Source organism: Cavenderia fasciculata (assembly GCF_000203815.1).
Source record: "Cavenderia fasciculata unplaced genomic scaffold Scf_EU5ZYIE01BBABR-5, whole genome shotgun sequence".
Classification (NCBI taxonomy): domain Eukaryota; phylum Evosea; class Eumycetozoa; order Acytosteliales; family Cavenderiaceae; genus Cavenderia; species Cavenderia fasciculata.
Genome location: NW_004457690.1, coordinates 404,044 through 428,428, shown reverse-complemented (window position 1 = coordinate 428,428; position 24,385 = coordinate 404,044). Strand labels below are relative to the sequence as shown.

Genomic DNA, 24,385 nt, shown 5'->3' with positions numbered 1-24,385 from the left:
AAAAAATAAATTAAATAATTATAATATAAACAACTAAACAAACATTTTGCAGCACTGCAGATATTTGCTTTGATTAACCAAAAAAAAAAAAAAAACTTTACTTGTTGTTTAATCAAAAGAGAGAGAAATAGAGAGATAGAAAGAGGAAGAGGAGAGAGAGCTAAGATGTATACTAATTTCACTTCAAGTAGTATGAGTATTACAGATGTATCATTAAACTATTTCCTTGTATATAATCCTAAACTTGGTTTAAAGGAGGGTACAGAACATGAAAAGATCCTCTTCTTTCATCCACAACAAAACTTTAATATAGGTATACAAACTAATATTGTTGGTTTAACTGAAGCTTATGTATTATGTACAAAGTATGTAATAGAATAGAATAGATAGATAGATAATAGATAAATATATATATAAGCTACTAATATGTATGTATGTATGATTGATTCACCTTCATCTTTTGTATTTTAGACAATTCTCACCAGATAAACCATGTGAATATATACATACAATGAAACATTCAATAGCATTATTACAACCAGAACCTGATATATGGATGGTGATAGCATTGAATAATCCATCGGGATCGGCAGATGGTGGAAAAACAGGCAAGAGAGAATACTTGGAAGATGAAATAGATGATATCCTACTACAAACCATTCTACAACAAACCTATGATCTATGGAGAATGTTTAATGGTCCGATGCAAGATATCTCTAAAAAGAGATCACTCGATATACTAAAGAAACGATTGGATACTTTTTATCGTCCCTATCTTCAATTGATCAATTTCGAACAACTAGACATCTTTACTACATTGGATGGTATTCAATTCCTTCCGACCGACAAGAACGTATTCCTAAAGATGTTGAGTATGGTCAATGGATGTGAAATTGCATTTCAATCGGCATGTCCATCATTTAGATTTGCTGCATTGTTCTTTAAAGATCATCTCATGTATGGCAACCTTTCACAACATCAAACAAGAACTCTTAATCATTATTTAATTCATCTCATCAAAGTTGGTACCGATCGTTCCTCTACCAATTCAATTATGGCTACAAATGTTGATGGTGAATTTATTTGGGGTACTAAAGGGTAAAACAAAAAATATCAAACAAACAAATTAATTAATTGATTTATTAACTCTTTTACTTTTTATTTTATTTGTCTAGACAAAAAAAGAATGGATTCTTAATTGAACCAACAAATAGTCCTATTTTACCATTGGTTTATATCGGTGATACTTGTAATTATATGATTATTTATGAACATAAAGATACAGTTTGTATATTCCTAGTCGATCAAAACGATCTAAAGAATATTAAATTGGATGACATCAAAACCTCACTTTCAGCTCAAATCGATTATGTTTTCCCTGTTTTAGATCAAAGATATTCTCAAAAATCATTGTATGTAATAGAAAAAAAAAAGAACCAAATGATTTAGTTTGATCCGATCCACTCACCATTTATTTATTTACCTTTTTTTTTTAATATTTAGTATGGAAGAACAATACAAATATATATTTTTCAATCAAATGAATCTTGCCATTAAAGCATCACTCAAATTAAAGGGAGGAGTTGAATTGACAAAGGAAACATTAAAGATATTAAATGAAATGCATACAGACTTTGAAAGTAATCCAGAGAATATAACAGAGGCAACAGTTAAAACTCAAAATGATCGTTGGATCGTTGGAAGAAAGACTGATTCAAGAGAATTTTATGTCATTTTTGATACAAAGTCTACTAGTCTTTTGGAAATTAATGGTATGACAATACATATCATATAATATTTAATTAATTATAAACTAACCTACTACTTTTTTCTAAACAGAGGAAATGAAAAACATTGCATCAGTAATGTTAAAGAATCATTTCTTGGATTAACCTTTTTTTTTTATTTATTTATTTAAATAATAAATAAATAATAATAATAATAATAATCAAAATATTTTGACGCGTCACTTCCAAGATCCAATGAGCGATGGGGCATTGATAAAATTTCGTCGTTGGATCAAAATCGGTTCAAAAAATTCATTTTTTTTTTTTTTTTTTTTTGAAAACCCAATCCAACAAAGTGAATTTTCATCTGTTTTTCTGTCTCATTTTTCTTAGCTCACCACATTTCTAACTAAATATTCTTATTTGTGCTAACAATAACAACAGCCAACATCAGCAACAGCAACAAAACATTGATCAAGCAGCTTGATTGTTTTCTATTCTATTATTATACGATATCGTAAACGACAACGACGGTCCTCTTGTAAAAAAGTAATACATTTTAATAGTATTAACAACATCCCATCTTCCCTTCTTTCAATATCATATATTTATTTGTCCCCAACACGACACCAACCAATTTTATAAATTTATAATCATGGAAACCACCAACACATCATCAACAAATGTTGAAAAATCACCAACTCAAACCGAAAAAGAACAACATTCCATCGGCCTCACAAATGCAATGAATAATCATTACAACAAAAACTTTGAAAATAATAATAATAATATTAATAATAATAATGATAATAATAATAATATGATGCCATTACTAGGTGGAAGTATGGGTACATTAATTAGCCAACTTTTTGACAATAATAATAATAATAATAATAATGATTCACCACCCCTTTCATCGACAACTACAAATAATATTAATAATAATGATATTTTAAATCAACCACATCATCAAAATACATCTTCTTCTTCAGGACCGATGAGATCATCACCAAATGTTTCATCGTCCACTTCAACATCTTCACCACACCATGGTGGTGCCAGTTATCACCCATATAGACAACCATATGCAGCATCACCCTCGGGTGCGTCATTACCCTCACCCTCACCTTCACCCTCTCCCACATCCACTCCATTGGCCTCTGTTGCAACACCTTCCTCGTCCTCCTCGCTAGCCCTGTCACGTGATAGAATACCAGTTCATCTCCAACATTTCATGGATCCAATGCCAAATACTACTCATCCACATCAACAACAAGCTCAACCTCCTCCTCCTCCACCTCAACAACAACAACAACAACAAACATTCCAAGTTAACTCACCCAACAACAACAACAACTCTATTACACTTCCCAATCCAGTCAATACAACTCTATCAATGTCAAGTGGAGAGTCTGATTCCGAACCCGATAACCTCATTCCAACCAATGAGAATGCATTGGCAATCGTTTCACCGCAAGATGACCTATCGATGATTCGTTCAGGTCAAAACTATGTCGATATCACCGAGTATTTGAATCTGCCACAGTCCAACGCCGCCAAAAAGCTCGGAATTCCAACATCGACACTCAGCAAACGATGGAAAGAAGCAGCACAAGGAAGAAAATGGCCATACAGAAAGGTTGCCAAACTAGACAAGGAAATCATGACCATCTTGCACAACATTCCTCCAGGTGGTGAAATGCCAGCCAGCGTAGAACAACAACTTGCCAAGTTGATGAAAAAGAGACAAAAGAATCTTAGTCCTGTTTATATTAGATTTTAAAATCAATCTATATATATCCACACAAGAAAAGGAGCAAGAGGTTGTTTCTCCAACATAAACGAAATCAACAACACCAATCAATCATATATTATACAACCCATCCTAGGATACTAAACATTTGACAAATTAGTAAGACAGATAATGGAATGATGATAATAATTCTTTTTTTTTTAAAAAGTAATTAGTCTCTATTATATAATATAGGTTGTGTGTGTGGGAGAGAGGGAATGAAACAAAGGAGAAGAAAAAGAAGAGGAATAATCAACGATTGCTAAAGAAGGATAAACACCTTCACTCTCTTGTCTCTCTGCTTTCTTTCCTCTCATCCATCTCTTTATCTCTAAAGAATGTTGTTCAAAAGATCCAAGTCAACTAATAATATTATTAATAAAACTACTTGTCAAAATTTGAAAACTCACCATGTTCCCTGATTCACAAGACTAACAAGCAAAAAAAAGAATTTATTATTGTATTATTTAATTTATTGTAGAAAGAGACAGAGAGAGAAGAGAGAAGAGATAAAGGAGAGAGAGAAAACAAACATGAATATAACAGACAAGTTAAACTCAATAGTCAATTATCTTACGACTATTCGTATTTATAGAGACCCCCAAAGAGTAAAGAATGATACAACAGAAGTATTTAGATTTTTCCCAAACCTACAACCTTGTTGTGCACCATATAGTATGTTGATTGAGTATAGATATATAGATATATATTATATATATATATATATAATGAATGAAACATATATATATATATATATTTATATATCATTTCCTAATTCTTTCTTTTTCTATTTTATTTAATTATTTTTAGATAGAGGAGGTCATATGGTAACATTAATATATTTAAAGGGTACAATACCTATTGTTTATCAAAATGTAACATATTATATACCAGTGGTTGTATGGATACCAGAGACGTATCCATATGTGCCACCAGTGGTGATGCTCGATCCAACACCAGAGATGGAGATTGTAAAGAATCATCCACAGGTCAGTGACAATGGAATGTGTCATCATCAATACTTGTCGAGTTGGACATGGCAATCAAATATTAGTCAAGCAGTAAAGTACCTATGTGATGTATATAGTGGTTACCCACCATTGGTTTCAAAGAGTAAACCAGCTCCTCCACCACCTATCCCTCTTGATCCAAATAGAGATAGTCCTCCTCCATATGGATCATCACCTTCAACAAATGGTGGAGGCGGTGGGAACTATAGCAATTGGAATCAACCACCACCAACTTATCAAGAATCAATTCAAAATCAACAACAATATCAAGGACAAGGACAACAACAACCACCTCCACTTCCACCAAAACCACAATCACCATCACCATCACAACAACAACTATTAAGAGAAAGAGAACAACAACAAAAAAAAGAAATAGAACAAAGAGAACAATTGCAAAGAGAAAGAGAACAACAACAACAAATAGAAATAGAGACACAAAGAGAAAAGCACCAACGTGATGAAGCTTTGATGAAATGTACAGAAAAGTTGCAAATACTTTTATCTCAATTCTACGATACCTCTTCCAAGGCTATCGAAGACTATTCGGAAAACAATGTCCTACTCGCCAAACAGAGAGAACATCTCGAAAAGGAAAAGGAGACACTCAAAAAGGATACCGACTATTACCAAGGTTTGATTCAAAGCACAACCGATCAAATCGACAAGTTGAGCGTTTGGATCAAAGAGAATGAGAGCAAAGACGATATCGACATTGATGTTGTCTCTTCACCCAAGGACCCACTTTCCCGTCAACTTCTTACCCTAGTGTCTGAAGATGCTACCATCGAGGACATGTTGTACTATTTAGACAAGGCGTTACACTCGAATCGTATCACTCTTGAAGAGTATCTTAAAAATGTTAGATCACTTGCTCGTGAACAATTCATGATCAGAGCCACCATTAAAAAGTTCAAACTCATTTAATGTTATCACATAATAATAATGGTGGTAATAATGCTGTTTCAATTTAAATTAAACCCTATTCCCAAACCAACAACTACTACTATAGTACTTTATTGTCAATAAATTAACAAAATATGTAATTTCTTTTCCCTCCAATGTAAATATTTATATTATAATTATAATTGTTGTTGTTGTTGTAAACTCGCCAGTTTACAAACAAATATTTATATTTTTAATGTCAATTATTAATTTTGATTAACTGATTTTGAAAATTGATCAATAGATTTACCATTTGAATTAATTGCAATTGCTGCAATGTTGGTTGGTGTAATGGTAACTATCCAAAGATGATTTGATCTTGACCGTTTCTCTAGATCTTGTGGTAGGTTGTCAGCTGATGCAGTTTCCATTGTATTGGTTTCATGTCCAATACCAAATGCACCACCACCAACATAGATAGTTCCTTCATCATTATTATCTTTGACTTGCCCACCTTCTAGTGCAAATGTTCTTTTAAATATATGTTCATGATTTTCCATTACCAAAGTAACATTGTATTGATCAAATAGTGGTACAATATCTGATCTTCCCAAATTATGTATATGTTTTTTACCATCGTTTCCAGGATATATAGGAACATGATAAACAATTAAACGATTATGTCGAGGCAACTGTTGTTGATCCCACTTTGATTTTAACCAATCTCTTTGATCTGCCCAAGTACTAACTATACAACTGTCTAGTACCGTCAAACTAGAATAGTTGCCCAAGATATGATGATGATAGGTTGGTCTAGGTGAACTCAACATGTCTTGTTTTGCAAATACAAAATAATTCAAATAAAATGGTACTTGTTTACTCGTTTGAAAGAATCCTCCTGCTTCATGGTTTCCAATTGCCATTAAAAAGGGTAATGTTAATCCATCCTCTGTTATATTACTATATGTATCTGTTAAAAATTTTAATTTTTGATCCCATCTTTGATAACATGCTGGTATCCTAGGAAAAAATATAAATAAATAAACAAAATTAGAAAAAAAATAAAATTATTATTAATATTATATATTTTTTATATTATTTCACTTACCCTTCAGCATAAGCAATATCACCACCAATAATAACAAAATTTGGATTAAATTTTAAAGATTGAGTTGCCATATCAATGGCTTGATTATTTAGTTGAATATCTCCACCTTGAACAAAGGTGATTGGTGAACTATCGTTTGGTAGTGTTTTGAATCGACTGATTGGCGTGCAAATGGATTCATTATTTGAACTTTTTGTAATATAGCACATTGAAAAGCTGTACAATGTCGCAGGGTTGAGTTGATCGAGATAGCAACCAACTACCCATCGATTCTCTTCGACAATGGTAGAGGTCATTGATATCATTGATTGAGCTTCTACAGTTTGTAAAAGAGAGTCTGCTGCTTTGGCACTGGTATTGTCTACCTTGCCCTCTTGATATTTTATATATGCCACTTCGGGTCTATCTCTTGTGTGAAAATAAAAGATCATCGATTGTGATGGATCTTCTGGTAGCAAAAGATAGGATATGCAAACTTGGTTGTTTTGACAACTTGGTGATCTTGTCATTCTGGTTGATAGTGTCATTGGATGAGAACAGACGCACATACGGTCCATCATCAATGGCATAGCTACACCAACCAATAGAATGAGTATAGACAATGACACGACCAATTTCTTTGGTGATGTCTTTATCACTTGTTGAACATCCAACCCAAATTGTTTCCACCAAGCCAATTTAACCAGACATTTCGGTGAAAATGATATACACGATTTTAATTTCTTTGTTTTCTTTCCTCCGTCATATGATGGATCAAATGTATTGTCACCGTCCTCTTCTCCATCGTCATCGTCTTGTTTTGAATCCAATGCAATAAATTCATCAAACTTGATTGATCCACTTGCTCGTAGTGGTCCGTCAACTCCATCGCTATCTTGATTACGACCACCGAGGTTATCCATCATCATACTCTCTACCGGATCAAATATAGATGCTTCGTAGTATCTTGATTTGAGGTGATGAAGACTCATCACTACGAGAAAGATGAATGATGGTACTATCACCAGAGCTACATGCAAATATTGCCATGTACTTGTTGCTGTCATAGCTAGTACCACTCCACATACAACCAACAATTTGATGACATCGAAAAAGACGTGTACTTTACTGTTGGGATGATGTTTACTCTTGTCATAGAATAGATATCGTATAACAAACAGTATGACCAATGCTGCTAATGGGAGTAGAGAAAATAATAAAAAGAATATAGTTCTATATGTTAAATATATATTTGTCATTCTAATAAATAAATATAAATATAGATCTATATGAATAGTATAACTCTTTCTCTCTAGTTGATTCCCTTTCTATTCTACTTTCATCATTATAATATATTATTGTTACAATATCATCAAGAACTTCACATCAGAATATCCACAGCAACCAAAAAAACAAAATTAATTTAATTTATTTATTTTTTTGTTTGATAAAGTTTATTGTTTATGGTTATTCTTGCCATCTTGAAGATCCCTTTCCACCCAAATATTTTTCTAAATCAGCCAATTGAACAGGTTCATAGGCAACATTCTTGGTTGAAGTTGCAAATACATCATTTCTAAATAATGGTATTTGGTAAAAACTTTGATCTTTTCCATTTCTAATCACTCTCAATCCATAGATCATAACAGTTTGGAATATTGCAAATGTACCAACACCCAAATCAACTGTAGTATGAACAACTGTTTCCTCTGGAATGAAATATTTATCATAGACAAAATGGTGTTTGACTGGATATGCTTCTTCACATCTTTAATAGAATAGATGTGAAATTAGTTAGAATTATTATAAACAACAATGGACTATCAACTAGTATATACATACCTTAAGAAGAAATAAGGGTCCCATCTAGCATGAGGCCAATTTCCCTTGGAGTAATTGACAGTGTGTTTGGTAGGTTTGTCAGTTTTCACATACTCCAAATACTTGTTGAATATTGCAATTGGTTTCATATTATATATTAAACCATCTTTTTTAATTTCAACTAAATTGAATTTACAATCCTAAATCAACATTGAAATTTAGAAGGTATAAAAAAAAAATTAAATTTCTTTTTCTTGATTTTAAGCAACTCTCTTTTTAAAAATATACATACAACTAAAACACATTGATCGATTGGTGTTTTCAATTTAAGATTAGAATCAGCTCCATACTCCGAAGTGACAAGGAGGCTATTCTGGATGTCAAACTTTTCTTCATCGGAATAAAAGGTTCCATTCTTGTTCATTTTATTTTTTAAAAATTTCTTCTATTTTGTTATTTAATATTTAATTAACAAACAACCAATCCATTCAATGTAATAAATAAATAAATACAAGGTTGTTATATGCCAAGTTCAGTTGTTCTCGAACCCAACACAAAAGTTGTTTAAAATTAAAAGGTGTTTGTAGATGGGTGGAAAAAAAAAACCTTGGGCCATTTTACAAATGAATCCAATAACCATAATTAATATGGTTGTAACTACCAACTTGTTATTTAATATTGTTGTTAATGATCATGTTGAGATTTAAAGGTAAAAGGTACATGTGACTTTATTCACTTGGAATATTTGAACTGTCTAGGGGGTTCTTGCTCGAGGATTGTTTTTTGGGCAGTAACTGTTACTGTTTCTTGAGAAAGGTTACTACTTTCGTTTTCCTTTTCAATTTCCTTTTCGAGATCAGCATTGTAGTATTGAGGAAACCATGAGCAGATTACTTCTGTTCTTTCTTTTCTTGTTGCCTCCAAGTCCATTGTTGTGATTACTTATCTTTATCTTCTTGTGATTGTTGAGAAACATAAAATAATGAAAATTGAATTCAGCACTTTTTATTTAAATATATGGTTTGTAGCTAATTAATATTTATAGATTTATTTACAGTTTGTGAAGTACTAAATAGTCAAAATTAATTTACATATCGATATGTAATTGACTACTGGTTACAGTCGATTTAGAAGAAGTATTTTTAACTGGTGATGGTAGAGGTAATTCTATTGAATGTCTAACCAATAATTCTTTTAAAGTTATTTTCTTTTTTGGTTCTTCTTGTTGTTGTTGTTGTATATTATTATTATTATTATTATTTACAGTTGGTGGTTGTTGTTGGTTGTTATTTTGTTGTGATCCCATATTTTGAATAAAACTTAATACACTTTGTTCAGATGTTGTTCTTGGAAGTACAAATTCTTCTTCCTCTTCTTGTTGTTGATCCATAGAATCTCCACTTTGATCAGTACTCATTCCATCTTGATCGGGAGGAGTGGAATTATTATTATTATTATTTTGATTTTGATTTTGATTTTGATTTGGTGAAGAAGACCCAGATGCTGTTTGTTGGTCAACTTTTTGTGGATGATCGATTAATTTTGAATTGATAAATAATTGTTGGATTGCTTGTTCAGTTTCAGCCAAGTTTGTAAAAGTAGGAATAGAGGAGGTTGACGATGCCGCCGCTATGGTAGAAACAAATTGAAGTTGTTTTTTATGTGAACGAGATGGACTGATGATGCCATCATCATTTTTTTGATACATGGTTAGAGTTCTTTTGTTTGGTGATACTTTGGTAATATCTCTTTGTTGTTGGTGGACTGGGACTGTCATCCAATCTGGCAACACTCTATTCTTGGTTGGTGTAAATGGTGAGGTTGGCACTGACGACCCTGTATTGTTTCCCTGCACTGGCGATAGGGGTGGAGACACTGGAGTGGACGACTGGGGTGATGGCTGCTCGGCCAGATTGAGGTTACAATAGAACAACAAAGAGACAATATGTTTGCATTTACCAAAGGTGCGTTGTCCATGTGGACAACTACAATGTGTTTCCATCAATGGTGATGCGAGAATATTTCCTTTTTGACGATACCTGATTTGCAACATGTATGGGTATGTCGCAGTACCACGACACTCTGCTTTAACCAGTGTAGATGGGATACTAAAATCAGGACTATGAATAGATGTCTCGATATTTTGTACTCTACATTCTTTATAGTATCCTTCGCCTCTTCCAACACTAACTCTATCAATACCATACTCGATCATTAAATCTGGATGAACATATGGTATAATTGGATCCGATGGTTTTTGTTGTTGTTGATCCATATTGTTGATGGGTTGGATCAAGAGTAGTTGTTGATCAGTTATTGATTGGTGGAAATCGGCATGAGGAAAGAATACACCATGTCTCTTGTCAAGTGGCAAGTACTCCTCGGTAAATGATAATTCATTTGATTCTGAATTGATTCGAGAATGTAAAGGTAATCCCTTTTCACTTTCTTCACTATCATATCCACGAATATCATCATAATTTACAAATAATATATTTTCTAAAAAGTTAAATGTTGGATTTTCTATTTTGTTTTTTAATCTAAATTAAATAATAAAGGTAAATAAGTTTTAAGTTGTATAGTTTATATATATTATGTTACATACAATTTAGTTTCAACTTCAAAAGAATTTTGTTGAAAAAATTTAGATGATAAGATGACTGGAAGAGGTAGAGAGGAGAGTGATTTGGTATCGGCATCATCGACAATGACGATTGAATTGTGTAGTGATAGTTTGTGGCGGTGTTGAGCAGCAGCAATCATACCGGGATTTGGAAAACGATAGAAATCATTTTGGTATGGCATGACTGGTACTCCATCATTATTGTATCTAGCATTATTGTATGGTACGATATAATAATAGATTGGGAATTGAACGAGATCTGAAAGGGTCTTGATTGACTTTTTCACTTCTTTTTGGTATTGCTCGGTGAGAATAGAGTCTGTCAAATCGATTGATGCTGGGAACAATGAAACTTCATCAATGAGCAAAATGACACGTCTCATACCTGGTCCAAGATCAACCCACTCTTTAATAGGTTTGTAAACATCTTGTTTGAGTTGAACATGATATTTGAACCTTAGAGCAGGTCCGCAACGATGAGTTTTGGTTCGATCGACAAACTCAAATAGCGAACGAGCATCGACAAAAAGACCAAGGTTGGTGAGTGCATGTCTTGCATCTTTGTGAAGATTCATGTGCAATGGGATAGTAATATCGCGAACAAATTTAAATCCATCCTTGTAGGTAGGTTTGGTGTATTCACTTTTGAATTGCGATAGTTCCATTCTTGAAAACTTGCTTACACTATAACTATTGGATAGCGATCGTTCTGTAAATGCCCATGCCTCTGCCCATTTCAACTGTGTCTCTCCTCCACTTGGTATAAAGTTTAGAAACATCGTTGTTCCAAGTGGTGTTTGATCCTTCAACAATGCCATAATATATGATTGTCTAACTGTATGTAAATGATTCATATCATCAATTACAACATTTTTTCCCTAAACACAATAAAAATCAAAAGTAATTTAGAATCATATCTATCTCTAATATATAATATATTTACCTCTCTTAATTGTTTAATAACATAGTTATAGATTATATTTCTAAATGACATATCTGAATGATCTTGAAATAGACTTTCAGCAGACACTCTAACATGAGTGTCTTTGAATGTTTGATTGTAGTAATATGTCTTTCCTGAACAAGGTGGACCACCTAAAAATACCAACTCTGGTGCTCCGTCAACAAAGTTTAATGTTTGGTGGCTATTAGTTGTTGAGTCATCTTGTTGTTGTTGTTGTTGTGTTGGGTTATTATTGTCGTTAACAAATCTTATTCTGTTTAATAAAATATTTTGATTATTATTATTATTATCGGTCATGTTATATATATATGAATATGTATGTATGTATTTTATAAAAAGCGAATGAATAAATTTAAACAAGTGAACTTTCCCGCTTTGCTGAATACTTTCTAAATTTCAAATTTCTTGGAAGGAAAATTTTTAAACGGCTGAAAATGTGCGACAGATCACTCTTACTTTTTTGAAGACTGTCTTGTTCAAATCATTCAGATCATATATACAATCAATCATGTCACAACCAAAGATAACAGACTTTTTTGCAGCAGTAAAGAAAGTAGATGATACTAAGGAGAGAGAGGATAATGATAATGTTGTAGCCGAAAATGAAAAGAGAGGGAAAAAGAGAGCTCAAGATGAAGAAGAAGATATTCTCGATCAAGATACTGAAGAAGAGGAACAAATTGTAGATAATAATAATAATAATAATAAAGAGGAAGAAAAAGAAGAAGAGAAAGAGGAGGAAAAAGATGATGATGAAGAAGAAGAACTAAAGAAAACTGTAAAGAAACAAAAGAAATCAGAAACTACAACACCTTCACCAAAGAAAGCAGCAGCTAAAAAGACTGTATCTCTTAAAATATCAAAGCAACCAACAAAAAAAACAACTACTACTACTTCAAATCAATCAGATGAACAACCAAAAAGTACTAGTATTACTTCATCAAAATCATATGATGATATGCTTGATTATTTAACAGATGAAAGTTGGAAGACAAAGATTGAAGCAGAGTTTAAAAAGTCATATTTTAAATCGATGGTATCAAAGTTGAATGCAGTTGCCGCCGATCCAAAATCCAAACCAATCTATCCACCCAAAGAAGAGGTATTTACCGCTTTGAATTGGACACCACTCGACAAGGTGAGAGTAGTTATCGTTGGACAAGACCCATATCACGGTCCTGATCAAGCACATGGTCTATCGTTTTCAGTAAAGAAGGGGATCGCTCCACCACCATCACTCAAGAATATGTACAAAGAATTGGAAACTGATATTCCAGGATTCAAAACACCCAAACATGGCTTTTTGGAACATTGGGCTCGTCAAGGTGTACTCATGCTCAACGCAGTACTCACTGTCGAAGAAAAGACACCAAACTCTCACAAGGATTTCGGATGGGCTCAATTCACCGATCAAGTCCTTCATCTACTAAACAAGAGTGAGACGCCGATTGTATTCATCCTATGGGGACAGTTTGCACAGAAAAAAGCATCAATGATTGACAAGAACAAGCATCATATCATTGCTAGTGGACATCCATCTCCTCTCTCTGTCAAAACTTTTCTTGGTTCCAAACCATATTCAAAGACCAATACCTATTTACAGAAAATTGGTTCCGATCCAATTGATTGGAATTTACCTTTAAATATTTAATTATGGCGATCGCAAGCAATTTGACTTGTTTGATTAGCAGCATCCGAGGAGGAGGAGGATATTATTATCTTTATCTAAACCAAACCAACAAATAAACCAAACAAACTTGTCTTTGGGAATTCTTTATGTATTTGGACTCTCGAGAGACTATATATTTAAAGATACTATACGATATATTTTCTTAATACTCTTTTCTTTTGCTCAAATGACAAGGGGATGCGACAGTCGTGGCAAAAAATCAAATCAGCTTACCATCCCTATAATCAAACTCACAAGCTCTCAAGATCTCAACAAAAGGCCAGAGTGCAGATACTTAATTCTTAATTAATCGATTGGAATACCTTGAAATATTTATAAAGGTAAATTTTAATAGGATCTTAAAATTAATCAAACAATTGACTATAGTTTAATTTAAATCGATAATATCTTAAAAAAAAATAAACCAAACAAACTTGTTTATATATATTCATTCTTTTTGATACTTTATACTTTGTTGTTATTAATTTACAAAAAATCAATTTTGAACCAGACATTGAACTTGCAAAAGCATTTGATTATCTTTAGTTTTTTGTTCTTTATGAAAGAGATATAAAGAGAGAGAGAAAGAGAGAAGAGGGAGAAGATAGAGAGAAGAGAGAGAGAGAAGAATGCAAGTGAATAAGAGTAATGAAGGAATACCGATTGGTGGCGGAAGGAACCAATTGACAAGTTCCTCTTCATCACCATCATCATCATCAACTACTCTCCCTTCTTCAACAATGAATAATAGTACAAATAATAATCTATTATCATTGATACCATCATCACAAATCAAATTGTATGATAGTGAAGTAACATCAATGTTTGAAAAGAATGCACCAGAACAAATGAAGACAATAGAATCAAATACTAGATTTGAAATTGAAGACAAAAAGATGCAATTAAGAAGATTAATTGGGTATGCAATGAATAAAATGAAACCATTATCTATAGATATATATATATATATATAGGTCATTACTAACATTTGATTTTGATTCAATTTCACAGTAATAGGTATAGAGATTTAGTTGAAGGATCAGATTCAATTGTAAAGATGAAACAATCATGTGAATCGATAACAGAAATGATTGGAACTATGCAAACAAGTCTAAAAATGTTTAGTGAAAAGAGATTACAGAAATCAAATAATACAAAAATAGATAGTCAATCTCAAAGTATGTAAACCATACACATATACAGAACATCTGTATCATTCAATTGAAATTATATACTAATTATTTTATCTTTAGAAAAAGATATAGTAAAAAGAAAGATTGGATCAATTGCAAGACATTGTAGATTTTTAATTGATATAAGTGAAAAGATTTGGAGATCGATTGATCGAAATGAATACTTTGAATCGTCTGTACAATACCTAAAGGCAATCTACTTGTACAATCGAATAAAGAGTGGAGGACAATCATCGGAAGAGATCAAGAAACTTTTAGATAATTTGCCAGTGATTGAAGAACAATGGATGACGATTCAACAGTTTCCATCAAAGACTGTAACATGTGCAAGAGAGTTTTTAATGCGATCTACCCTCTCTACTGAACACTATGTAGGCAGTCTGTCATCGTTGGTCATGTTTGACAAGAAATCAGTGACCGATGTATTTGTAGAGTTTCTTCATGTTAGATCGCTGGCATTTTCTCACATTATATCCAAATCATTGTCGAGTCAAAAGAAACAGACAACTACTGATTCGGCAACTGTTGTACTCACTGTAAAATCAACGCTGGTCAAGATGGTCGACTATATAAAGTCAACTCTCTATCTGATACTCATCATCTTTGTAGATGATACCTATCAGTATGATGATAACCCTCCTCCTCCCATCCCAGCACTTTCATTCACATCAAGTGTACTAGAGGTTAATTTCGAATGGAAAACACCATACATTAAACAATGTATCGCTTTTTTAGAGGAGGTTCAAAATGGTGGTGGAAAGATAAGTGGACAATGGTGGGATGCAGATCAAGATGATGGTTTAAGTAGTAGTGGTAATACTGCTACTGCAGCAACTACATTCTCGTCTACTAGTAATAGAGATAATGTATCAACACGTATAATTAGAGAAAAAACATTGGAATGGTTAAATGAAGTACTTCAAAAGATAATATCAACACAAAAAGAAGTATTGGCACCAATCAAATCTGCCAAAGACCTTTCACTTCTCAGAGTTGATATTTTAGCAGAATTATCTGTTCTTTCACAACATCAACAAGAAAAAAACAATAGTAATGAAAAAGTAGTAGATTTAATTGGAATTCAAGTACCAATAGAAGGTTGGAATTGGGTAACTGTAGCAAATAATGTAATTGGAAAGGATTTGACAAGAATAATAGATGTATTGGAAGAAGTATTTTTAACAAAATCTGAAGGAATCATTGCCAACACCTTTTCATCAATCAACCTCACCTCGTTACTACAACACAAAATGTTACTACTCAGACCAGAAGATAAAAACTTTGGTACTTCATTCTTGTGGACCCAGAGACAAGATGACGATACTGTCCAATCGATTCGTAACAAGACCAATGGTATTACACCACTATCTGATCACTTTTTACAACAAGTCAACCAAATGTATACCAATTGTGTCTCTGACTTTGTCTATCTTTTCCCAAGTAGCGAGCAAACAAAACTAAACGGTGGTGGGCTAATGGCATCGCCCGCTCCAACTCCTCGGTCAGCTACATTATCAACCATGTCATCGAGACTATCAATCCTTCAAAAAAGAAATCAATTCTCACAAACTCAATCTATTATTGAAAAATACCAAATCAAGGAAAATGAACTCAGAGAATACATGAGACAATCTTTCCACAATTCAATCAAACAATTTTGTAATGATAACCAATCGACCATCGTTTCTCTTTACAAAGAAATCAAATTGGAACAGCAACAACAAAAAATTCATGAAATATTATTTATTGCCAAAGCTTCAAAATTATTTTACAAACATATCATTCAAAATCCAAATTTATTTTTCTTACCAATTGATCAATCAAATAGTAATAGTAAAAATGGTAAGATTGACAAAAAACAAAAAAAAAAAAAGAAAATTATATTAATCTTTTTTTTTATTTTTAATTTTTAGAAACACCATTATCATTAAAAATAATTGAAGAATTGAAAAGTATTTATTATCTTGGATTTATAATATGGGTTGAAAATTTTATTCAAATTCATTCAACATCATTACTTTCGACATTACTATCATTATCTTGGGATAATTCAAATCATCAAAAAACAAAGTCATGGCAATCATTTGAAATTCAGGCAGACAACCAACAAACTCAAATTCATATGCCATATCTACCTTCTTCATTTATTTTATCATTCCTCTTTGATATTACAAAACAAATTAATCAAATTAGTTTTAATACTTTAGATAGAGTATGTAAAACAAAAGATACAAAAAAATTATTGTATTGACATTTATTTTATTTTTTTAGAATATACAAAAATATATTTCACAATGTATAGCAAATCATATCTATAAAATTGTATCACAATTTTTGTCAACTATTAAAACAACGTCAAATAATGGACCGATTTCAAAAGAAGGTTATATACAATTATTACTTGATATGAAATATCTATCATATGTATTGTATGGAAACAAAAAAGCTCCAATTATCAAAGATCAAAGTTTTAAAAGATCAAAAGATTATTTTGATACTATTATCGTAGAAAACGTCGATAATCCTCAACAATCAATTTCAAAAACTTTTAATGATATAATACAATTAATAGAAGAAAAGGTAATGAATATAAAAGTATTTTTAAAATAGTAAATTTATTTTATTAACCAAATTAAATTTATCTAGATTGATCCAATTGATTTAAGTTTATATAAAGACCATATTAGTAAATTTGTAGAAACATCATATTCTAAAACATGGACAATGTTGGGTATTTTTACTCAAATCCATCGTACTGTTGCTAAACCAATTGAACAGTAAGTAAATCAAAATTGATTAAATAATATTTATAACCAGGCAGGTTAATTAATTTATTTATTTTCTTTTTTATCTTTTAAAGTAAATCGCCAACAATGAGTTCTTCATCGAGTAAACAATCATATGAAAATACAACCAATATAATTCCGTTGATTAAATCCAATGTTCGATTCCAATTATTTACTATAGAGACACCAATAGAACAAACTCTTCAACCAACACCTACAACAACAACAACAAATCCAACAACTCAACCATCGTCGATGAACCAAAAGTCCAATACAAATATTGTCTCACCACCACTACACCAACAAACAACTGCATCACTTCAATCAGCAGCTTCTAAAACATTCTCTCTCATGGACTCAATGACTAAAAGATTTACACAATTTGGAAGTGGTACAAGTAGTGGTCACAATAATAATACTCAAAACAGATAGATAAATAAACACAAAAAAAAACATGTTGAGTTTGTTTTTAAAAAGACTTTTATAGTTTATTTTTTATTTTATTTTATTAAGAAGAAAAGATTGTACTACAAACTTTTTCAATAATGAAAGCTCCTACTAAATCAACTACAATAGTTCCAAACATTAAATTACGGAACTAAATAAATAAAAAAATGGTTAGAATATTCTATACTTCTATTATTTCTTTTTTTTTCTTTTTTTTTTCTATTTACAGTATCATCAGGGAAAGGAATTAATTCCATGTATTGATTTAAATCTGGCATGATTTCAAGTGAAAGGATAGCACCTAGACCCCAAACAGCAGACAAACAATAGAGGAGTGGACGATTTTCACGAAGACTTTGCATGAATGGATGACCCTTGTAATTGACGGCAAAGGTAGCGACCTGCATGGCGTTGCTGATAAGGAACACGGCACTGTTGACGAGGTTTGGCTCAAAAGTAGAGTCAATCTTTGGACGGTTGGCATCTGACGTTCTAATGTCTGCTTCACGAACGATAAAGATGAGACAGGCGAGATGGAGAGCAAACTGGAGCAAAATCGAAAGCATCATGTATGGACTGAAAAGATTAGGGTTTGGACGCTTGTTGGCAAGCTTTTCCAATGGCTTCGAAGTGGAGATGAAGAGGAAACAAAGAGCAATGAGCATACCACCCAAGGTCATTTGGGTGTCACCTAGTTTGACACCATCCAAATAGAGAACGGAGAGACTGTATGCAGAGACCAACGAATTGAGTGCAAGAATCTTGTACATTTGAAAGGTGGTAACAAGTGTGCAACGTCCCTGTCTGATGATATGAGTGACTGGAATGACACGTGAACTCTTTGAAGTGAATGGTGCTGCAATACTAGCATCACCAAGCTTGACCATTTGGATCTCTTGTTCCTTCATTTCTTCTTGCAGTTTTTTAGTCATCTCTGCGAGTTGTTGTTGTCTGGTGAGACCTTGTTGTTGTTGTTGAATCTGTTGCATCTGTTGTTGTTGTTGACGAATCATGTCACGTGCACCGAGCATTGGCCTGGGAGGTGGCATCTCTCCCTTGTTGAGGATAGCGACACCTACGTGAGCTTGCTTGAGTGCACCAACGTCGTTGGTACCGTCACCAGCCATCAAAGTGTGGTGATCATACTGCTTAAAGTTGGCTAGAATGAGTTGCTTTTGTTCCGGAGAGACACGTGCAAATACTTGCACCAAGTAGAGGTATTTTTCAACGATCGTGTTGTTGAGGATGGAGTCAAGAGTCTGTCCAGAGACACAAAGGTTGTGTTGTTGGCTGAGATCCAACAAATGAGTTGGTGAAACACCTTGGAATGGCTTTTCAATCGTTTCATCAACCGATACCCATGTGTAACCTTGGTTCTCCTTTTTGGTGAGAATCAACGTAGGATTGGATGGATTCATAATGGCAAGTTGCTTGGCTACATGGCAGGCAGTAAGACTGTTGTCACCGGTAATCATGACGATCTGGTGTGCAGACGATGCTAATCTTTCAATGGCGTCCTTGGAGTCTGGCTTGAGTGGGCAGTCAAAGATGAGGAATCCTCCAAACTCGAGACCACTCTCAACCTCTTCTCTGGGCGTGGCCTTGAGCATGTTGGTATGCTTGACTGCATCCATTTCCTTGTATCCGAGTGCTAGCACACGTGAACCTTGGCGTGAGAACTTTTTGTAGACATCGTCGTATTGAGTTGGAACGTTCTTTAACATTGGCTTGAGAATCTCTGGAGCACCCTTTGCAAAGGCATAGATGCCAGTCTTGTTTCCGCCGTCGCGAATAACATTGGCAATGGTCGACATACGCTTGAGTTCAGAGGTAAAGTGGTAACGGTTGATAATCTCAATCACAACCTTTTTCTTGGTATGTGAGCTGCTGTCACCCTTGCAAGTGTATGGAATCGATTTCAAACTAGCAGTCTCCATTGGATCACCAACCAATTTACCATCGATTGAAACCAATGAATGACAACCAGCCAACAAATAACCAACTACTTCTGATGTATCTTGAGCTGGAATCAATGAAAATGGATCAACAATTGTTGCTGTTGATGAACTCGAACTTGTTTCATCACTATCAATTTCATCTTGTTTGGTTGATTTCTTTGTTGTTGGTTGGTCTCTTGGGGCAAATGCAATACCTTGAAGGATTAAATCATCGGTGGTCAAGGTACCGGTCTTGTCGAAACAACATACATCGACCTTTCCAGCCAATGGAATACGGAATGGTTCGGTACAATAGATACCAAGACGAACAAGTGACATGAGCGAGTTGTTGACGGCAAGTGACAACTCCATTGGGAGTTCGGGTGGGACAACACTTGTAATAACCATGATACAATGAAGAATGAGTTTATATTTACTTCTTTGATTGTCTTCAATACCTCTAATAAATAGATAGATCGAAGCTGCAATGGCAAAGATTAACAAGAAAATAATAAAGAGGAAACTTTCCTTGTTATTGGCTGTAACACGTTCAGTTGAAAACCAAATAGTTCTCATTAATCTTCCTTGATTTGTATCAAATCCTGTCTTTAATGCATATGCAATACATCCTTTATCAGGTGCTAAAAAAACAAAAATAAATAAATAAATATATAGTTTTTGTGTTTTGTGTTATTTTGTTTTGATTGACATACGTTTAGAAATTTTTAGAGTCTTTTCAGCTGGAGTATGTTGAACAATGGTAGTACCACCATACATAATATGAATCTTATCATTCTTGTAATCTAATGGATTTTTACTTGAACGTTCGGCAATTGATTCTTTGTGATGTGGAGTTGATTCACCAGTCAACATGGCCTCATTGACTACAACACCACCACTTAGGAGCAAGAGATCACATGGTGCAACTGATTTGGCTTCAGTCTCTCCTCTGACCATCGAAACAACGTCACCTGGAAGGATTTCAGTAGTATCGATTTGTTTCCATTGATTTAAACGATAAACATAAATTGGATATGATGGTTTACTACTCATATCTCTTAATGATTGTAAATTTCTTAATCTCTAAAAAAAAAAAAGGGAAAAGGAAAAAGATATGGTTAATAAAATTGGGAAATTTAAAAAGATTTGTATCTATTTGATTTTTACTTGTTTAACAACTGTAGCTTCAAAAGTAAGTAACATGAAAAGAGTGAATAGACAATAGTAAACGTATTCTTCAAGACTCCAAAGTAAAACACAGAATACTTGAAAGACAAAGAATGGAGCCATGGCTTGTTCCTTGTAGAGATCCAAAAAGGCAGGGATTGGAATATCGAAACGATTGCCTCCAAAACGTTGAATCGAGTTTGTCAATGATTCTTGAGTGTCGTAACCACGAATTCGGATAATGTCATCGACTTCTGTTGGCACGGCCAATTTGATCTTGACAAATTGCTTCTTGTCGGCGTCATAGGTAAACTTTCTCTTTTGAAAGTAAAAGTAGGATTTGTCTTGACTTGTGGCTTGATCGACATCGTGCACAATATCACAAAGTGTCTTGGCTCCAACGTGTGACGATGGAGTAACACGTACATGATCGGCTTGAGATACACTTGCAACGGGAACCAATGATACAAAACAACGATATTCTACAGACCAATGTTTGAACAACTCTGAAACGATATGAAGTCCAAATGTAATCCATATTAAGAAGATATAAAAGTCATGTTCACTCCATTCTACTGATTTCTCTTCGTCAGAAGAAGAAGAAGTTGTAGTAGTATCATTCTTTGTTGTAGTTGCTACAGTTTCGGTTGTTGTACTATTATCAGCTCCGACAGTTGCTGATTCAATTGGAAAAGGAGTAGTAAAGTATAAAAAGATTAGATAGACATATAATAGAATAAAAGGGATAATATTATAATGAAGTAGAATATGTTTCTTTTTATATAATCTTATCGATGATATAGATTTGGATTCAACCCTGACCCTATAATGAATAGAATAGAATAAGATATAGTTTTGTATCAATATATTAATATTCTTAGTTTATAAACCTATTTTTTTAGAATATACATTACATTCTGCCTCCTCCTTTCTCTCTCTCTCGATAATGAATGAAAAGAAATGAATCGTCAACTTGTGATGACGCACATCACATCCCATTTTCAATAATTTTATTTTATTTTATTTTTTTCATTAAATTAAAAAAGTAATATTAGTTCGACACATACATATTTATAAAGATATATATTTGTAGTTAGTTAGTTTAAAAAATGAGTGATGATAATAGTGTTATCTATGTGACTAGACATGGTCTAAGAGAAGATTGGGCAAATAAGGAATGGAGAATGACAGCTACTAGAAAGTCTGATCCACCACTCTCTAGTGATGGTTTCAATGTTGCTATCGATCTTGGAGAGGAATGTTTAAAGCATCGACAAGACATTAAACACATTCTATGTAGTCCGATGGAACGTTGTGTACAAACAGCCACAGAGATTGCAAAGCGTCTCAATCTCACCATCAAGTTGGAATATGGTTGTATCGAATGGTTGGGTCCTGCACCAGAAGATCATCTTGAACCACTATCAGTCGATGAACTTTCAAGACTCTATCCAATCGATCTCTCTTATAAACCTTCAACCACTTTTATTCCACATGCTGAATCAATTCAAGATTTATCTATTAGAACAAAGTATGAATGATTCAAAAAACACAAACAACGCTAATAATACAATATTGATTGATTTATCTATCTATTTAATTTTAGAAAATTTGTAGAATATGTCAAAGAAACTTATAAAGGAGAATCAGTTATTATTGTTACACATGCAGCTACATTGATTAGTATCTGTAGAAATGTAATCAATGATAAATCGTATCCATTTAGATCTGGAGTATGCAGTCTCACCAAATTTGTACATGACTCTACCACTGAATCGCAATGGAAGGTGGACTTTGCTGGTTTGGCAACCTACCTAAGAGGTGGTGAACAATATCATTGGACTTTTCCACAAGGTCAATAATCGAAAATATATAAATATAAAAATATATATCTCTATTTATTTATTTATTGAATATTATACCTACCCTCTAATTAATTGTTGTAATAATAATAAAATAATCAATGTCAATGTTGTTTTAAGTACTATTATATTATTTTATTTTAATCTTATACAAATTGATTATATAGATCATTCCATTTTATAAAATGATCTATATTCTCCTAATTCCTTTTTGTTTTTTTATATTATTTATTCTTGCTTGTTGTTGTTGTATCGAAAAGTATAAAGAGTAATAATAAATTTAATCCAACTTCAAATCAAACTTTTCAAAATGTACACCCTTTTGATCGATAGTGACGATATCAGCAAAGTCACCAGTATAGATATCACGTTCACCAGCAGATGTAATGGCATCCTTTACCAATGACAAAGCTTGTTCTGCTGATAATTCTCTTGGACCATCAACAATTTGTTGATTAAATTTACCAACCTAATAGAAAAAAAATGAATGAATAGTGATTAATATTGAGGTTTGAAAATAACTATGATCATTATTATTATTATTATTATTATTATGACTACTTACTTGATTATCTAATAATGGTTGAATTAATTGATTACCAGAACCTTGTGATGAGAAACGAACACGTTCGTGTGATCCAACAGCATCATAAGTCCAAACACAACCAATACCATCTTCATCGACACCAGCAACCAAATTGAATGTATAGAATGGGAAGAATCTCTTGTGGTAGAGTGTATTTGAGAGGAATTGTGCAATTGCTGGAGTGCTCATTGATTTACCATGATCTCTTTCGTATTGACGTAATTGAGTATCTAATCTCTTTCTAAGTGCTATAGTATCAGCTTGCATTCCTGATGTTGCAATTACACATTTATCAGTTCTAGAAATAACAATAAAAATTAATATCAAGAAGATAAGATAGATAATAACCTTCTTTTCTTTCTTTCTTTCTCCTCTTACAATTTAAAAACCTTTGTATAATGTCTTGTTTGAATACCATATCCACCATCACTCATACGAGTATCACCTGCAACAATACAATAATTTGAACCTGCAACTGCTAAAACAGTACTGTAGATATGATATAGTAATAAATGTTTGTTAATATACTACCACTAACTTGTACTCTTTTGTAAAGTTTACATACCCTCCATTATCAACATATGGTTCAAATCTATGATGTGAGATTGGTACCTCCTTTTCAGGTAAGGCTGTTAACTTTAAATCATCCATCATCATCTTTATTTCTTTCTATCTTTTATATATATGTTATTAATATTTCTCTATTCTCGCAAATTAATTAAAATGTTGAAGATCACAGAATTGGGTTGCAAGTTCACCAAACATTTTTTTTTTAATTTTTTTTTTTTTTTTTCAAAGAGTACATTTTTGAAACAAATAAATAATGGAA

The 24,385-nt window shown here is 32.9% G+C and overlaps 12 protein-coding genes across 12 annotated transcripts; 6 read left to right on the top strand and 6 right to left on the bottom strand.

The window, feature by feature from the left end:
- Window positions 1–192: 192 nt before the first annotated feature.
- Window positions 193–1,892, top strand: DFA_09130 (uncharacterized protein; the record flags this gene model as incomplete). The annotated part of the gene is made up of 5 exons (XM_004354931.1): window positions 193–365; window positions 472–1,098; window positions 1,176–1,412; window positions 1,504–1,772; window positions 1,840–1,892. 5 exons carry the CDS (start codon window positions 193–195, stop codon window positions 1,890–1,892), a joined length of 1,359 nt encoding a protein of 452 aa, XP_004354983.1.
- A 490-nt stretch (window positions 1,893–2,382) lies between these two features.
- Window positions 2,383–3,510, top strand: DFA_09129 (uncharacterized protein; the record flags this gene model as incomplete). The annotated part of the gene is made up of 1 exon (XM_004354930.1): window positions 2,383–3,510. One exon carries the CDS (start codon window positions 2,383–2,385, stop codon window positions 3,508–3,510), a length of 1,128 nt encoding a protein of 375 aa, XP_004354982.1.
- Window positions 3,511–4,052: 542 nt separating this feature from the next.
- tsg101 (Ubiquitin-conjugating protein) lies at window positions 4,053–5,456 on the top strand (the record flags this gene model as incomplete). Its single annotated transcript, XM_004354929.1, has 2 exons — window positions 4,053–4,194; window positions 4,330–5,456. 2 exons carry the CDS (start codon window positions 4,053–4,055, stop codon window positions 5,454–5,456), a joined length of 1,269 nt encoding a protein of 422 aa, XP_004354981.1.
- Window positions 5,457–5,680: 224 nt separating this feature from the next.
- Window positions 5,681–7,760, bottom strand: DFA_09127 (uncharacterized protein; the record flags this gene model as incomplete). Its single annotated transcript, XM_004354928.1, has 2 exons — window positions 5,681–6,434; window positions 6,523–7,760. The coding sequence occupies 2 exons, from the start codon at window positions 7,758–7,760 to the stop codon at window positions 5,681–5,683; spliced, it is 1,992 nt and encodes a 663-aa protein (XP_004354980.1).
- Window positions 7,761–7,968: 208 nt separating this feature from the next.
- Window positions 7,969–8,471, bottom strand: DFA_09126 (uncharacterized protein; the record flags this gene model as incomplete). Its single annotated transcript, XM_004354927.1, has 2 exons — window positions 7,969–8,269; window positions 8,344–8,471. 2 exons carry the CDS (start codon window positions 8,469–8,471, stop codon window positions 7,969–7,971), a joined length of 429 nt encoding a protein of 142 aa, XP_004354979.1.
- A 583-nt stretch (window positions 8,472–9,054) lies between these two features.
- On the bottom strand, window positions 9,055–9,252 carry DFA_09125 (uncharacterized protein; the record flags this gene model as incomplete). The annotated part of the gene is made up of 1 exon (XM_004354926.1): window positions 9,055–9,252. The coding sequence occupies one exon, from the start codon at window positions 9,250–9,252 to the stop codon at window positions 9,055–9,057; it is 198 nt and encodes a 65-aa protein (XP_004354978.1).
- Window positions 9,253–9,350: 98 nt separating this feature from the next.
- On the bottom strand, window positions 9,351–12,206 carry DFA_09124 (uncharacterized protein; the record flags this gene model as incomplete). Its single annotated transcript, XM_004354925.1, has 4 exons — window positions 9,351–9,390; window positions 9,414–10,862; window positions 10,928–11,823; window positions 11,889–12,206. The coding sequence occupies 4 exons, from the start codon at window positions 12,204–12,206 to the stop codon at window positions 9,351–9,353; spliced, it is 2,703 nt and encodes a 900-aa protein (XP_004354977.1).
- Window positions 12,207–12,417: 211 nt separating this feature from the next.
- DFA_09123 (uncharacterized protein) lies at window positions 12,418–13,560 on the top strand (the record flags this gene model as incomplete). Its single annotated transcript, XM_004354924.1, has 1 exon — window positions 12,418–13,560. One exon carries the CDS (start codon window positions 12,418–12,420, stop codon window positions 13,558–13,560), a length of 1,143 nt encoding a protein of 380 aa, XP_004354976.1.
- Window positions 13,561–14,207: 647 nt separating this feature from the next.
- On the top strand, window positions 14,208–17,989 carry cog1 (oligomeric Golgi complex component; the record flags this gene model as incomplete). Its single annotated transcript, XM_004354923.1, has 7 exons — window positions 14,208–14,497; window positions 14,596–14,756; window positions 14,832–16,613; window positions 16,685–16,983; window positions 17,043–17,366; window positions 17,418–17,548; window positions 17,632–17,989. 7 exons carry the CDS (start codon window positions 14,208–14,210, stop codon window positions 17,987–17,989), a joined length of 3,345 nt encoding a protein of 1,114 aa, XP_004354975.1.
- Window positions 17,990–18,065: 76 nt separating this feature from the next.
- Window positions 18,066–22,107, bottom strand: ctaA (putative cation-transporting ATPase; the record flags this gene model as incomplete). Its single annotated transcript, XM_004354922.1, has 5 exons — window positions 18,066–18,155; window positions 18,232–20,582; window positions 20,655–21,024; window positions 21,109–21,882; window positions 22,018–22,107. 5 exons carry the CDS (start codon window positions 22,105–22,107, stop codon window positions 18,066–18,068), a joined length of 3,675 nt encoding a protein of 1,224 aa, XP_004354974.1.
- A 110-nt stretch (window positions 22,108–22,217) lies between these two features.
- Window positions 22,218–22,970, top strand: DFA_09120 (uncharacterized protein; the record flags this gene model as incomplete). The annotated part of the gene is made up of 2 exons (XM_004354921.1): window positions 22,218–22,639; window positions 22,715–22,970. The coding sequence occupies 2 exons, from the start codon at window positions 22,218–22,220 to the stop codon at window positions 22,968–22,970; spliced, it is 678 nt and encodes a 225-aa protein (XP_004354973.1).
- A 280-nt stretch (window positions 22,971–23,250) lies between these two features.
- Window positions 23,251–24,213, bottom strand: psmB1 (proteasome subunit beta type 1; the record flags this gene model as incomplete). The annotated part of the gene is made up of 4 exons (XM_004354920.1): window positions 23,251–23,439; window positions 23,536–23,854; window positions 23,935–24,045; window positions 24,122–24,213. The coding sequence occupies 4 exons, from the start codon at window positions 24,211–24,213 to the stop codon at window positions 23,251–23,253; spliced, it is 711 nt and encodes a 236-aa protein (XP_004354972.1).
- Between the last annotated feature and the right edge of the window lie 172 nt (window positions 24,214–24,385).